At 45.4% G+C, this 16,218-nt stretch overlaps 2 protein-coding genes across 2 annotated transcripts; one reads left to right on the top strand and one right to left on the bottom strand.

Annotated features, from left to right (window-relative positions):
* Window positions 1–1,820: 1,820 nt before the first annotated feature.
* Window positions 1,821–6,867, top strand: LOC133916637 (probable glucan 1,3-alpha-glucosidase). Its single transcript, XM_062360390.1, has 6 exons — window positions 1,821–3,477; window positions 3,601–3,874; window positions 3,952–4,087; window positions 4,284–4,494; window positions 4,588–4,794; window positions 6,246–6,867. Exons 1-6 carry the CDS (start codon window positions 1,924–1,926, stop codon window positions 6,612–6,614), a joined length of 2,751 nt encoding a protein of 916 aa, XP_062216374.1. The 5' UTR covers window positions 1,821–1,923; the 3' UTR covers window positions 6,615–6,867.
* Window positions 6,868–7,944: 1,077 nt separating this feature from the next.
* LOC133916636 (protein DETOXIFICATION 42-like) lies at window positions 7,945–16,218 on the bottom strand. The gene is made up of 14 exons (XM_062360389.1): window positions 16,113–16,218; window positions 12,212–12,516; window positions 12,005–12,126; window positions 10,689–10,895; window positions 10,379–10,572; window positions 10,145–10,280; window positions 9,844–9,940; window positions 9,629–9,729; window positions 9,392–9,555; window positions 8,938–9,009; window positions 8,711–8,827; window positions 8,538–8,633; window positions 8,328–8,449; window positions 7,945–8,220 (listed from the first exon to the last, which is right to left on the bottom strand). Exons 2-14 carry the CDS (start codon window positions 12,382–12,384, stop codon window positions 8,178–8,180), a joined length of 1,644 nt encoding a protein of 547 aa, XP_062216373.1. The 5' UTR covers window positions 12,385–12,516; window positions 16,113–16,218; the 3' UTR covers window positions 7,945–8,177.

The following is a 16,218-nucleotide window of genomic DNA, read 5'->3' as shown; positions in this document are numbered from 1 at the left end:
TGTTGTTTACAGGTTTGAAAAGGTTTGTTTGGTTAAGTATAGGTGTTCACACATATGTATCTAGGTTGCTTACGTATATGAATTTAAATAACCTTGTCGCCTTCTCTTTGCTAATACCTCAATGCATAATTCTTGGAGTCGGATTATCTATAGGTACCCTATATGGATTAAGTCTTGCGAGTACATTCGTACTCACGCGACTCTTTCAGGTACTTTTGGTGAGAAGGAGCTCGTTTTTGGCTACTTCATGTTCGCCGATGTTGGTGATGGGCCTGAGTAGACAACTACTCTCGAGTGATGAAGCTTTTGCTGTGGAGTCTAAGTGCATGTGGCTCTATTTTTTTTTTGTCTATAGTTTTTTTTTCGCTGTGTAGGTAATCTAATCTTTTGTGTAAATTATTGTAAATGGTTGAATGCTTAAGAACTTGTAATCTAATATTAATTACTCGTTATTTCTTAAATTTTGTTGTGATGTTATATATTAGAAATGTACGTGTTCTGATCTTGGACATAAAATATGTGTCGAGATTACTGGGATGGTATTCTGATTAATCATTGATATTGTGATTACTGATAATAATTTTTCTGATGATTAATTAAAATTCTATTTAAACGATTTCTCGTAACTCGTCTAGAAATAATTATGGGCCTCACCTTCTTTTACCCTCTGAATACCTTCACAACTCTACTCACTCTATTTGACAGAGATTCGGTTCTGACATCTATGTATGATTTAAAGTTATATGATAAAATAAAATAATTTAAATATTTATTTTTAATTTAAAATAAAAATAAAATGTCTCAATTAAAAACCCTCAAAATACCTATAACTCCAGCTCTAATAACTTCTAAAGCTAAGGATGACTAGCCCTAATAATTCTCAGAGTTAAAAGCCCTGACAAACAAACTCTAATTATAATAGCCCAGCTCTAGTCTTCCACCTCGAGTAGGAACAGCTGATTAGGTTCTGCTTGTGCTCTAAACTACTTAACATGACCGTACGGGGTGGCTATATGGTCAACCCGAAATGATGGATAACCAAGATAACCAAGCAGGGCAATCGATTTGCATGAATAATTTATTTGAAAAGCATGATAGATGGATTAATCTTCTTCGGGCATGAAACACAACTGCTCTCCATTTCTATACTACTCCATTCCGTCTAGGAAATTGGTCGGGTTCGGTGGGTTCTCCGCTGTTAGCTGCTTCGAAGATCTTTATGCTTTTGGCAAGCCTTATAACTAACAACGCGGATGTCATTATGCGTTATCATGGACGACAACCGTGGTACATGTGCTTTGCTCCGATCCGGCGACGAGTGTACATGCCAAGGCAGCAGATGCAAGTGCAGACACAGCAGATAACTGAAAAAAAAAACCAAGGACTTTCACTTGCCTCGAGTTACGAGGCATGATCTTACATAATGGCAGCGTATGATCTATACTACGTTGTAGTAAGCTGCAACAGGTGAAGTAGCTGACCACGGTGAGACGAACGGTTTAGCCCAGCTCGAATTGGCCGGCGAAACCAGATCTCAGCCCGTGAGAGGCACCCACTTCTGCTCTGACCACTTCCGCACGATTTTTTCATCTCATTTTAATACAAATCTTAATATAAATAAACGGTTCCAACAAATCGTAAGTCCACATGAATTTTCCTTTTTTTTTTCCACATGAATTTTTCGCATCCGCGACTTGACGGGGATTTGGCCCGCGGAGCACACAAAATTTAACCGCGCAGTCCGCGCTATGCGGGCCATTTGCCTCCAATACGGCCAGCCCAGCCCGCTCTCTCGCGTGGCGCTCCCTCGTCCCAGGACTCCCGGCCGAGGCAAGCAACGCGGGGCTCCCGGTCCCAGGGCAGTCTACTACTGTCTCCACTCCCAGATCCGCCCGCCCGCACGCACCCCCCGCCGCGCGCACCATGGACCCCCCGCCGCAGCCGCTGGCCGCCCTGCTCCTCTTGCTGCTCCTCGCCGCTGCCTCCCCCGCCGCGCGCGCGTGGAAGAGGGATGAGTTCCGTAATTGCAACCAGACGCCCTTCTGCAAGCAAGCGCGGGGCCGCGCCCCGCACTCGCTCGACGCGCCCCTCTCCCTTGCCACCGGTTCCCTCGCCGTCTCCCCTGACGGCTCCATCTCCGCGGAGCTCTCCCATCCGTCCCGCCCGCGGCCCCTCGTCCTCCGCCTCTCCGCGCTGCCCTCGGGAGCGCTCCGCCTCCAAATCGACGAGGATTACTCCACCAGCCTGCCGCCGCACCGCCGGTTCCACGTCCCCGACGTCCTCCTCCCGGACGTCGAGGCCCGCACGCTCCACCTCCCCGAGCCCAAGACTACCGGCGGCGTCTCCACCTTCGCGCTCTCCTCTGGCCTCGACGTCGTCGTCAAGCACGATCCGTTCGAGCTGACCGTCCACCGCTCCGGGTCGGGTGCTCCCGTGCTCTCCTTCAACTCCCATGGCCTCTTCGACTTCGAGCCGCTGCAGGAGTCGAAGCCGGAGGGCGAGACGTGGGAAGAGCACTTCCGGAGCCACACCGACACGCGCCCCCGCGGCCCGCAGTCCATCACCTTCGACGTCTCCTTCCATGGCGCCGACTTCGTGTACGGCCTCCCTGAGCACGCCTCCACCTCGCTCGCCCTCCGCCCCACACGCGGCCCGGGGGTCGAGGAGTCCGAACCCTACCGCCTCTTCAACCTCGACGTATTCGAGTTCCTCCACGACTCGCCCTTCGGATTGTATGGCTCGATCCCCTTCATGATTGGGCACGGCGCTCGGGTGTCGTCAGGGTTCTTCTGGCTCAACGCTGCGGAGATGCAAATCGACGTGCTTGCACCAGGGTGGGATGGGGCCACTGCCCCGGAGAATGGGCGGATCGACACACTGTGGATGGCTGAGGCTGGTGTGGTCGACGCCTTCTTTTTTGTTGGTTCTGAGCCCAAGGATGTGGTCAAGCAGTACATAAGTGTAACAGGCACACCCTCAATGCCGCAGCAGTTTGCGGTGGGGTATCACCAGTGCCGGTGGAACTACCGGGACGAGGCAGATGTTGCCGGAGTGGATGCCAGTTTTGATGAGCATGATATTCCATATGATGTGCTTTGGCTTGACATTGAGCATACAGATGGCAAGCGGTATTTTACATGGGACCATTCAACCTTCCCAAACCCAGAGGAGATGCAGCGAAAGATAGCAGATAAAGGGCGGAAGATAGTCACAATCGTTGATCCCCATATCAAGCGGGACAGTTCGTACCACCTCCATCAGGAGGCAACTGAGAAGGGGTACTATGTGAAAGATGCAACTGGGAATGACTATGATGGATGGTGCTGGCCCGGAGCATCTTCCTATCCTGATATGTTGAACCCTGAGATACGTGACTGGTGGGCTGACAAGTTCTCCTATGAAAACTACAAGGGATCAACTCCAACACTATACATTTGGAATGATATGAATGAGCCATCCGTCTTCAATGGCCCTGAGGTATGTCATCGGACTGCGATATCCTTGTGCATTCTCTTGTGAATTGTGATGATGAAGTGTATAGAAAAAATTGGAACATCTTGTTCATGGATCAATCTTGATAAAGCATTTTTCATTAAATAGGTCACCATGCCTAGGGATGCAATACACTATGGAGATGTTGAACACCGAGAACTGCACAATGCATATGGATACTACTTCCATATGGCTACCGCAGATGGGCTTCTCAAGCGAGGCGAGGGGAAAGACAGACCCTTCGTTTTGTCAAGGGCTTTCTTTGCTGGAAGTCAACGGCATGGTGCAGTTTGGACAGGCGACAACTCTGCAGATTGGGATCACCTTAAATCTTCTATTCCGATGGTTTTAACTCTTGGTCTTACTGGCATGACTTTCTCTGGTGGGTGGAACTACCTTACATCTTAACTTCAGTAATCCTGATGCTAGAAGGCTTACTAACATTTGAAGCTTCTACAGGTGCGGATGTTGGTGGATTCTTTGGAAATCCGGAACCTGACCTATTGGTGCGTTGGTACCAAGTAGGAGCATTTTATCCTTTCTTTAGAGGTCACGCTCATCATGACACCAAGAGACGTGAGCCATGGTTGTTCGGGTAATTCTTCAGATAACACTAAACTTTGTGCAGCTTTTATCTTTGAAGTTAATTTACTTTCAATATGTTCGATAGTAGAGGGGAAGGAATCACATAATTCGATTTCACTATGGTGATTCAGATTCTTTAAGATGCTTAGTTGGGAAACATAAATGCATTCTTTTCAAGGCTAACTTAATCTTCTTATTTACTATAGAGAGCAAAGAACTGCCATCATAAGGGAGGCAATTCATATGCGGTATTCATTGTTGCCCTACTATTACACACTGTTCAGAGAGGCTAGTGTAAATGGCATTCCTGTCATGCGTCCTTTGTGGTTAGAATTCCCTGATGACAAAGAAACATATAACAACGGTGAGGCGTTTATGGTTGGGCCAAGTCTTTTGGCCCAAGGAATATATGAAGAGGTAGGTAGACTACTTTGTTTTTTTCACGGTTAATGAATAATATGTTTGAGTAATGATATAATTTAGCTGTTAATATGTCATATCTTCATGCAGGACCAGAAATCAGTGTCGGTATACCTTCCTGGAAAGGAGTCATGGTATGACTTGAGAAATGGATCGCCATACAAGGGAAGTGTGTCCCACAAGCTACAAGTTTTAGAAGACAACATACCCAGCTTCCAAAGGGGTGGTACAATTGTGCCAAGAAAGGATAGATTCAGGCGCAGTTCTACTCAGATGGTGAACGATCCGTACACCCTGGTACGTTAAACATGTTTTCCTATGTAAGAAGAATATCATAGTTGTCATGGCGTCGATATCTCGTCGCCATAACACCGATATATCGGTATGGCAGAAAACAACGTCTTGCCACAACTCCGGCGTGTATGGCGTATGCCATAGCACCGTGGCGTCCTCGTAGCGCTTGTTTTGGCGTCGTGTGGTGTCTTTTTGCGTTGTGGCAGGCACAATAGAGGGTGAGGGTCTGAGGGAGACCTGTATAATCGGCTGACTCTCGACTGGAACCCGCAAGGCCGCAACCACAAGATGCCCGAGACACGACCACAAGGAACCCTAGCCCGAGTTACAACATAAAAGATTGAATGATTTGGTTTATGTTGCCTATAATCGAAAAATGACTAGTAGGTTCTGAAAGCACCGTGAGGAAGCAGGTAAAAGCTACGACCCTTTGATTATGGAAGACTTTGATTGGGAAAATGAATGGGTTGACCCAACGGCCCAACCTCAAGGTTCTAGTGCTTTGGACCTCACATGGGATCAAGTTGATGAAGCAATTGGTGCATTACGTGAGCTTCGAGGTTGTAACCTTCCTAAGACCTACGCTAATCGTGCAAAACATATATCAAGAATGGTTGAAGCAGATGAGGAAGAGGGAGAGGAAGAAAACATTATTGTGGATAATGTTGATGTTGATGATTTTGGTGACCAACCAATGGTTGCTTCTGAAGATGGTGTGGAGAACGTGGATGCTTCTAACGATCTCGATGAGTTTGTGTTGGATGACTTTTGAGAGATGAGAGATTTGAAACTTTGAGAGATGAGAGAGTTCTATGTCTTTTGTGCTACATTTACATTGCTATTTTGATTTCCTAATATCCTAGCTATAACTTTTGAGCTACATTTACATTGCCATTTACCAATATGATTTTCTAATATCCTAGACTATAATGTGTGTATTCGCCACGCCGATGTGTGTATGGCGTCATCATGCCGCGCGCTGTAAAGTTATGAAGGTGGTGGGTCGCCACTCCGCATCACGCCGCCGTAACAACTATGGAGAATATTATCTGTATACTATACGTCTTGTTCTTTGATTTCATTTGGTATACTCGTAGTTCCATTGACTTGTTTATTTCCTTGATGTGCAAATAGTTGTTAAATATCAACCCTTTGGCAGATATTTCTTGGTAGTTTGTACTAAAGACAAGTTACATGTGAACCTTAGTAGCTAGCTACTTCCCCGTTAGTTGTTCTTGTTCTAGTGCTCAACTAATATATGGACAAGGGCATATGATTTTCTTGCTTTGAAGTAGAACATTGATGTATGCATAATTTCCACAAATGTATACCCGCTAAATATGTGGCCCTGCCAGTCTGTTTGATGAAGTAGCTATGTTACTGGTACAGTTTATCCTCATGTATATCCAAATTCCAAAGAAACTAATTAACCTTTGTAACGTTGCATTGATCAGGTGATAGCCCTCAATAGCTCAAGTGCTGCAGAAGGCGAACTTTATGTGGATGATGGGAAAAGTTATGATTACCAGCAAGGGGCATTCGTCCATCGCCGCTTTGTATTTGCAGACAATAAGCTAACTTCATTCAATATTGCACCTGCTAATTTGGGCAAGAAGAAATTTACAACTGAGTGCGTGATTGAAAGAATTATAATACTCGGCTTATCGTCGGGAGCAAAGAAGGCTATTATTGAGCCTGGAAACCAAGAAGTGGAAATTGAATCGGGTCCGATTAGCTTAAGGAGTGGTTCCAGGCCCGTTGCACCAACAATCCGGAGGCCCAACGCCCGCATTGTGGACGATTGGACAATAAGGATAGCATAAGAGGTAGGCAATCACATCTGGAGCCTGAGACACTCTTTTGGTTGCTGTCAGGTTATAAGGTTAGGTCAACGTTAGAAGTTTAGTTGCGGCCTCATAAGCATTGTCTGTGGTGGTGCAAATCTTTATGTTTTTGTGGCCTCAAAATCCGCATTTAACTGGTATGCATGTTGTGTCCCGACTACCAATTTTGACATAAATCGAGACAGAATTTGCTGATGTATATTTGTAGCTTTAATACAATACTATTCAAATTCTTGGCCTTGCAAAAATATATATGAATGAATTCCACGAGAACATTACGAAGTGATGCTTTCTTATCTTCAATGTTTCTTTATCTAACACAATAATGTGATTGGCTTTGCTGTTATACCATTTTATTTATTTATTTTTGCAAGACGTATCAGCTGTTATTCGTCTAAACAACTAGAACGATTTCATGTGTTTTGCATTTTTTTTACATTCTCAATTATAGATCGAAAGCAATATATATGGAAAGAAATGTCTCACTGGAACTAGCAAAATTACTATAACTAACTAGACTCTGCAGCGCAATGCAGCACTAGAAAATCGAAGTTTTCGACGTTAGCGTGAAATGGAATGTAAAGAAAACAAATAAACATATACAAGTATGAGCAAAGATGCAGCATATGTGCAGCACAACATGCAGAGGCAGCAACAAATGAGAATAGTACCGTGCTTTGGCAGTGCTCATGCTTGGTACGCTGCCCACACTTGTCACGCTCGTTGTGCCAGCGGCGGCTGCACTGACCACACCCATGCCCCGTCGTGCTAGCGCCTACGCCCGCACTTGCGCCTGCGCCCCGCATTCTCTGTGCCCGTGCCCACTCGAGGGCTTGCACCGTCGTCGCCCTCCATATCCTCTCATGCTTTCTGTGCTCTTCTTCTACTCATGCCGCCGCCCTCCATCTCTCATACGTGGCTGGCTGCCTACGTGTGTTAGGATGAGTTTGACGACTTAGATAATTGATTTAGATCAAAAAGGAGCAATTCGCAGTTTGGGTTGTGAGCCTATTTTCTTAATTCGGGTCACTTTCTTTCTTTGTTTTCATTGTGAGTTATTGGACTGCTTGAGCTAGATGATATATATGAAATTTTTTTACAAAAATTTGGGTGTACAGATATACACCCATGTCCTTTCTTGAGCTCGCCTCTAACTTAGAAGTGAGATAATAATAATGAATAAATGTTGTATGCATCATATGATGCAAAATGCAAAAAAAAAATTCATTGTCTAAAAAAATACCAGTTCTTGCAGAGTCTCAAATAATAAAAATAAAAAATGATCTCGCAAAAAAAAGGATGGAATGGCTAGAGAGACCAATGTACCCATGTATAATATTAAATTCCCATCACTGGCGCACAACAATATCATGAAATCACTGGGACAATGTAAACTCTCCCCACAGCTCAGACGATCGAGAAGCAATAGCTCCATCTAACTCCGATACCCGAAGCTTAAACAGCGACACGACACATACTATATATACTATATATGCTGATTTTACATGGGATCAACCATCCTCAATCTTGGAATGCAATCCATCACTTCCGGAGAAACGCCCATGGTCCCCTCGCTGCCCCCATCCTGCAGATAAAAGCAACAGCCTAGGTGAGTCCTAAATCCTAATGGCTAAAGCTAGCGGCTACTGAAGAAATGGCGGTCCTGAAAAGGATAAGGCAGTAGTATCTTACCTCCAGGTGCTAGCTATGGTCCTCAGGCTCATATAGATCGTCAATGCGATCCATATACCGATGAATCCGTTATGCGCAGACAGGTATACCAGACACGGTATTGATACAGCCGCTACGCCAACCTGAAGATTTTCATTGGGTTCATTGTTGAGGAGACCTTTCAGAGTTGAAATATTATGTAGCGTTTTATCAGAGGTGAAGAGGGTTTACCATGGAGTAAGCAGAGAATGTGTAGTCTGATGCTCCAAAGTTGATGCCATCGAACACGAAGGCCAGGGCATTTATCGTCTGGGTGCCTGCTACAAACTAAAGCCATACAAAGCTATCTGTCATTGTCTGGACCTTAGGAAATGCTCTCCTCTTTGAACAGACAAGGTTCTTACCGGGATGCCTTTGTGAATGACTTCGATCACGGGCAGGTCCTTTGTGAAAATGCCAGCTCCAAACCTCATGCCAAGCCCCAGCACAACAGTGAGACACATGCCAAGGACAATGCTCAGCTGCAGGGTGAAGAATACCGTTACCAATTTAAGCATGAGCACTACTTTGCAGCTGAAGGAAGAAGAACTGACAACAATCTGATAAATACTGCTGCTCCGTTGTGAATTACCTGCAGTACACGAGATGTCGCGATGACCACCTTCTTCTTATCATTCTTGGCAAACGCACTTGCAAGCACTGCCTGCAATCAGTCATGCACAACACAGTTCAGTTCGTAATGCACTTTCTGCTTTTGAAACTTCTCCATGAACTAGTCTATATTGACCTGCATGCAACTGTCAGTTGACTCTAAAAGCCAAAGCTAATGAGAAAAGACGGTCAATTCACTTATACTTCAATATTTCCTCTCACGTGGAGGCTTCCCCAGGCTTTAAACATGGAATAGGAGTGAATGGTATTTTTTATTTAAATTGCGCTCGAACTCGAGACCTCTAGCTTTGATACCATATCTATCGAGCTGAATGTGCTAGTCAATTGACCTAAAAAATCTAAGCAGATGGGGGAAAGATGAGCAATACACTTATATTTTAACAGTCTACATGACTCCAGTACGGTAATCTGACCTGTCCTGCCACGGCCAATCCATCAGCAAGAAGAGACGTGGCAAGCCAGAGCTGGCAGCAGATCTGGAAGCCTGCCATGATGGTTGGTCCATGGCGAGCAGCCAGCGACGCCGCCAGGGTGACGCAGAACGTCACTGCTACAACTCTTGCAAGCAGTAGGAATCCTGAAAAGAAAGAAACTTCAGAGTCTTTTTCGAGGATCGGTTATACGGTTTCAGGATTACAACGGTATCTCACCACATCCAAGAAACCGCCCAAATTTCAGGGATTTAATGCTAGGAGGGATAACATCAACTTGCCGGACGAGCCGACACAACAGTATCAATGTTATCAGGTACCTGCAATAAGGAGAAAGAAGTCAGGATAAGCTTATCAACGAAACACGGAAGCTATTCCTTTTCTCTAGGAAAAAAAAGAGAGCTGTACATGTGACCGGTGATACTGAAACTTACTGAGAAACAACATGAGCAACAGCTGCACCAGTGACACCCATATGGCAAACAAACATCAAAATTGGGTCTAGTATGATATTTGTTGCATCTCCGACCACTGAAATAAAAGGTTAACGGTCTCAGGTGAGGCTAATTTCAGGCACTCACTGATAATAAGGAAGAACTGCAGTTTAAATCTTCCTACTGTAGATTTTGTCGGACATATGAACAGTTCCTCAGTTTCAATAGTTACTGGGAACTGGACTCCCAGTTTGGTATCCTGTGAACTGAAATAATCTAGGTCACCGTTAGGTGTTCTTACCAGTAGCATATAACGGTGTCCTGGTGTCCTTGAAACCCCGGAAAACCCCTTGCATGGCCAGAGACAGCAGCACAGCAGGGGCACCAAGTGATCTTATTGTTAGGTAGCGAACCGCAGGTATTTGCATTGGCGAATCCTACAATAATGCAACATAAATAAAAGAAAATATTATGACGTAGGAAACTACACAGGCAAATTAATCTTTAGCAGAGAAAGAAAGATGATAGCACTCACAGATTTCACACCCATGATACTTAGTACAAATTTCGCTGAAAAAATCAGGAAGATGGCCTGAAGCAGCCCAAGAATGGAACCAACTATTAGCGCTGATGTGACCGAAGGTATGTACTTCCTTTTGCACCCTTGGTTGGAGAGATCTGTACACTCTGCGGGGATACATGAACTGACACATTCTGCCCTGTCAGGACCTGGAAACGAAGTTTGGCATTAGACACATGCAGAGTTCCAGACTCCTTTCAGTCTTTGAGGTGAATTAAGTTAATACTAAAAATATGAAACCATATATGTTCCAAGAAATAAGTACCAGATACAGGCAAATTGGTGGTTTCTGAATCCACATGAGAAGCTTTCTCCAGGTCTTGGCTGCTGTTTTCATCAATAGTTTTGCTAATGATAGCATCTTCCTCTGCGACAAATGATGTTGTTACGCTAACAAGGGGGTAGATACAGACTTTGGAGACTTGGTTAAATATGGCAATCGAGACACCAACAGCAGCAATCTCCACCGAACCTGATCATCAATCAGTTGTTGAGAATTTTATATGCGACAAGAGAACGGTAGTTACCTGAAGGCTCCTGAAAGTATAGAATTACCTATCTAGCTGAACGTAATGAAGAAGAACAAAAAAGGACATTGTGGTATCAATAATAAATTAGTGAAGAAATGCAAGTTAGATCTCACCAGTCACCAACATTGATAAAAACAGAAAAGGACCTGGTGAGCATCATTAGTAAGTTTGGGCGCACTTTTATTGGAAGTTTTTAGCATGTACTCAGTCAATTGTCCAGCTATATATACAATTGAAAGGGACGTTGCAGCACTTTTGTTGGAAATTTGTTAGCGGTTTCTCTTCTTCTCGCCAACACCTTCAGATATCCATGCTCATCTGGCCATCATCGATTCCTTCGGTGTTGTTACCAACCTGAAAACGAATTTGCTCAAATGTGCGGCGGTCCCTATTAGCTGCTCTGATGAAGACATAGTAGTTCTCCAGGATTCACTTCCTTGCGGGCTGAGTTCATTCCCCATTCAGTATCTTGGTGTTCCTCTGTCAACGGGCAGACTACACAAGTCTCATCTCCAACCTTTAGTGGACAAAGTTGCTTCTAAGCTTCTGGTGTGGCAAGCTAAACTTATCTCCAAACCAGGCAGGGCTACCCTTGTCAAGACGGTGCTTTCCTCCACTCCAATACACACTCTTGTCGCCATCAAGGTCCAGCCATGGGTGATCAACGAGATCGACAAACTAAGGAAGGTATTTCTTTGTAATTTACTTTTAAATTTCCTGTGTATCTTGGCTCGATTAAGGCCGTTGTATTGTACAACATTGAATTCATATTTCGTTTTAATACAACGATGCACAGCTCTCCTATATTTTCCAGAAGAAGAAAAAAAACTGACAAAAAGGAATAAACTAGCGAACATCAATTCACCGGAACCGCAAGATTGACATCTGGAAATATTCTTATATGATCACTGGAAATTAGCACTGAAATCTAAAATTAAATGAGTAGCTGATGAGCTAGATTGCAAACACTGATCAACTGAACATGGTGCTGCAGCCGTAGCAACGTACAGATAAATCATGATGGGCAGATCTACAGAGTGAAGGTTATTACCTAAACGGCCGATGAACGCTGTGTCCACCAAGGAAGCAAGCGGATCAGCCGCCAAAGCGAGCGAGGCCGGCACCGCAATGCGCAACACCTCCGATCCGAGCTCATCGAGCTTGAAGACACTCCTGTATGTGGCAAGTTTCAACCGGATCAAACATCGGCACAAGCATGATCAGCAGCAGAAACTCAAGTGCTCACAAGTGAACGAACCTGATGTCCATGATGAAAAGATAGAGCCCCGTCTTCCTCGACCCGCTGGGCAGTGCAGGCGCCGGCAGATCCTCCACCTTGTCGTTCTCGCCGGCACCATTCGTCGCCACCGCGACGGGGACGGCCACGTTCTTCTCAGCCATGCTCGTCGCTGCAGCAGCATCGTCCTCCATGCTTCCAACTCCTTTGTGTGTGCTTGCTTGAGGCTGAGCGTTCTTAGCGATCACACAAGGAGAGAGAGACACTCAGCAGCACCTTCCCTTGTTTGTGCCGTACCGTGCCGCGCTTGCTTATCAGGAGATCAGCTGTCACAGGGAAAGGCATGTCACATGTCGGACATGGGAGAAGTGTCAGGCATCCGGCCCGCCCTCACAGTCGGTTACAGCACCAACAAACCCGTCTAACTTTTCCACGCCGCCGCGCACGCGAAACCGGCGAGCCGCACACCCCCGGATGCAGCGGAAGCAAAGGCCGAAACAGAAAGGCCAAAATGACGACACGCAGCGCGCGCCGCGGGCACGGGCGACGGCACTGAGCCAGCCACCGAGTCACTCGCTCACTCGCCGGTGGGTTGGCGGTGCGGTCGAACGGCGAGGGCAAGCCGCGCTTATAAGGGCGGGCAGGGACCGAGCCGGCGGCAAGTTGCGCGGGCTAGCTAGCTAGCTAGCTGGGGGGTTCATTTCGAGGCCTCGTCCTCGTGCCACTAGGCGAGAACGCGACCCGAGGCTGGGCCTGCGCCGGTGGGCGGGAAAGACTTGGGCGGACGAACGCGCGCGACGCAGGCCAGCTTCATTTCGTGCTGCGGGGGTTTGTCAGCATGGGCTACACCGTCTAAGTTTCCCCCCCTTCTTACCGGAATGATAAGGAGGAGGTCTTGAGCTAACGGGCTCTGCTCTGTCCTGAAACCCCTGCTTGCTCGTACGGGAAATGGTGAGCGTTTGCTGAAAATGAACTAGTACTGGAACTGAATGCTGTAAGTAAATTGTTGCAAATCCTACTAGCTACAGTTCTAAGGGTGCATTACACTGCATGCAACGGCGCTAGATGATCAGGTAGCTGCATAGGCAGGCAAGCGTCCGATGGGCCGGGTGAATCCGGCGAGAGGTAACCGGATAGAGATTCGGACCATTGCGGCAGGCAAGGGGACATGGGGATGTAGGCATGCATATGGATTTGGTAGGATGACTGGATGATGGCTTAGGCCTGGATAGAAATTCACCCTCAAGATTCCTGCAGTTGGGGACCTCTCGGATGTTTGGATGCAAACTGAACATTTTCAGATTGGTTTCATGGCTTGTTTGTTTGATCGATCTTAGCTTGTTCCTACGGGTTACAATCTAGAACTGATTTCTCAGGGACGAAATTGTGTTGGTTTATAAAAGAATATTTCTTTCGGATTACTTACGTGGTGGCCAAACCGGTTTTCTGAACCCTGCAACTTGGTTGTCTGCCAAATGATTGTGCGTTGTAGGTAGGGTAGTGAGTTATTCGAGGTGTTTGTTCCTCGCAAGTCCTAGACTTCCTAGCGCATTCCATTTCGTTCCCTTTTTTCTTTTCTTTAGACACTTCCCGTTACAAGGTGGGAAAATTGAAAAGGGGAGGGGATCCTGGATGAAACGAACTAAGAGCGATCAGAAGGCATCATATCGTAGCTTCTGTGACTGTAAGAACTAAGAACTACTCTGGCTCTTCTTATAGGCACTTCGGTTTACCCTTTGGTTTTTATATATATAGGCATATATACAAGAGTACAAACATTTGGTTCTGATGAATGAGGATGTCCTATTATGGCACTTCTGTCCCCTATGGTTAAGACATATCAGAGAGGTTTGAGTGATAAGACTACACATAAGTTAGAGGAATCCTAGTATACTTGCTTATCTCTAGCTATCCAATCTCAATTATTTGCAACTTAATCTAGCTAAGAGTTTCCACGAAATATATCCTCAAAAACATCAACATATATTTGTGGATATGATCTCTGAAGACAAACACAGTAGCTTTCTGGAGAATCCAAGCATAAGTTGTACTAGCAATGGTCTTCTCAAAAAAGATATACTGATAATGCTCGACAACAAAGTCCCACACCACATCTGAAGTATCGTTTTCATATTGTATCCTTCACATTTCTGGTTGAACAAAGTGTGCTTCATGGTCAATATAGTAGAGATGTTATCAGGTTCATATTATATATTCTCTTAAAGACGTGGCCACAGTCTATGTTAGTAGAGAGAATCTTTGTATGAAATTTTGGCCAGGAGCTCTAGCAGTACACATAAGGAGATGAAGGGTGAGCACCAGCGCTGAGCCGAGGCTGAAACGCTGGAGCCTGGAGGGCAGCGTGGCAACGAGCGCACCTAACCAACTGACCTTTGGTCGGTTCTCAGAATAGACCCATACAAGCATCAATCTAGAAGAGGGAATTAATCTAGAATGGGCAGGAGTAGTACTTTTAATTTAAGTCTAACAGACTGCATGCCTACATGTAATTGGATAAATATTTGATGATACCCTCCAGACATTTGATCAGATCATGTCCAAAGATTCGATCACTGCTAAGCACAGAAACCTTGATCACGGCAGCTATCTTTTGATTGTTTAGCCACTCTAGAAGAAAAAAAGAGAAAGAAAGAAAGAAAAAAGAATCGCAATTACAATTCGTATACTCAACAAAAGCTCTAAAATGCGAGCTGCGTCATGGCCATCTATTAAGCAACTTTAGGAAACTTAATACCCTCTAGACTGACTGTGCTTGCTAGCTTTTGGATGTGTGATTGAAATGGAGGAAGAGAAAGGCATTTATATACAAAGCTAATAACGTGGGCTTACCCTAATCGCTCTTTTTTATATATAAAAAAGTACTTCCGATTAGCGTCAGCCATGTTTAGAGTTGAGACTTCTATATATGCCGTAACGCAAATTTGTCAGGTGTGTGGGCCACTATATGATTCATTCATTCGAAACTTAGGTAAACATTCGACACGCGTTTGAAAAAGCCGCGAAATATATTTGTAATGGAACTGATGAATCTATTGAACTGCATGTACAATTTATGTACGTATAAGAAGTGTACCTAGAAGTTTTTGCTAGAACCAAGTACATTTCGCTACCGTTGAAATGAAATTTCCACAGTATGTACGTAGCCTGAATTCTGAAATCGAAAGGACGACAAGCGAGAGAAACCTAACTCCAAACAACTTGAGTGTAAGAGAGGCAGTTAACTCACAGCATGCACGCATGCAGGCCACTCAGAATTAACTTTTCTCCGTTCTGTTCAGCTAACCACAAATTAGGAGTTTTCTTTTTTCTTTTTGCATTAAAAGTTACCTGAACCCGGGACGTTCCTTCATGAACAGAGACCTCACTACGTGATCTGATCGATCACCGGGGTACGTAGTGGACCCATACGAACGTATTTATATTGAGATTCGTGCTGAAAGAATATATGAAAAATCATATAATAGAAAAAAATCAATAAATTGATAAATATTAGATGGATAGATCGTGCGTACACAAGAACATACGAAGTTATATTTGCATTGGGACGGTAGTTGTAATGAAACTCGCCACAGCTACCGCTAGTCACATTTTCTGGCGCGAGGAAAATGATAACCCCGAGCCGGATCACCAGCACTAGCCTAACTAAACGCCACTGCACGTATCGCAAGTTCGCAACAGTGACACGCCCTGTAGTACCGTGCGTGCGTGCGATTCGTTACCATCCGTCGCTCGCAACGAGCCTACACGTGCTACCCCTGAAGAAATCTGCACTCGCGTGCCCAAGGGACATCGATGGTCTCTTGCAGAAGTAAGAAGACGGCAGATTGATCGCTCCAAACTGAAGCTGAATCAAGGCAGAAACGGAAGGCGGTGGAGGCATGGGATCGGAGTGCGCGCGTACCTTCGGCCTGAAATGGCTAAGACGCGCGTCCGGCCTGCGGGTGGCCTGCCTCCCTGGGCTGCTTACTTCTTGTCGCACCTTGAGGTCGAGCTGCTGTTGCTCACTG

The sequence above is a fragment of the Phragmites australis genome, chromosome 4 (genome assembly GCF_958298935.1).
Source record: "Phragmites australis chromosome 4, lpPhrAust1.1, whole genome shotgun sequence".
In the NCBI taxonomy this organism is placed as follows: domain Eukaryota; kingdom Viridiplantae; phylum Streptophyta; class Magnoliopsida; order Poales; family Poaceae; genus Phragmites; species Phragmites australis.
This window is presented reverse-complemented; position numbering and strand designations above follow the sequence as displayed.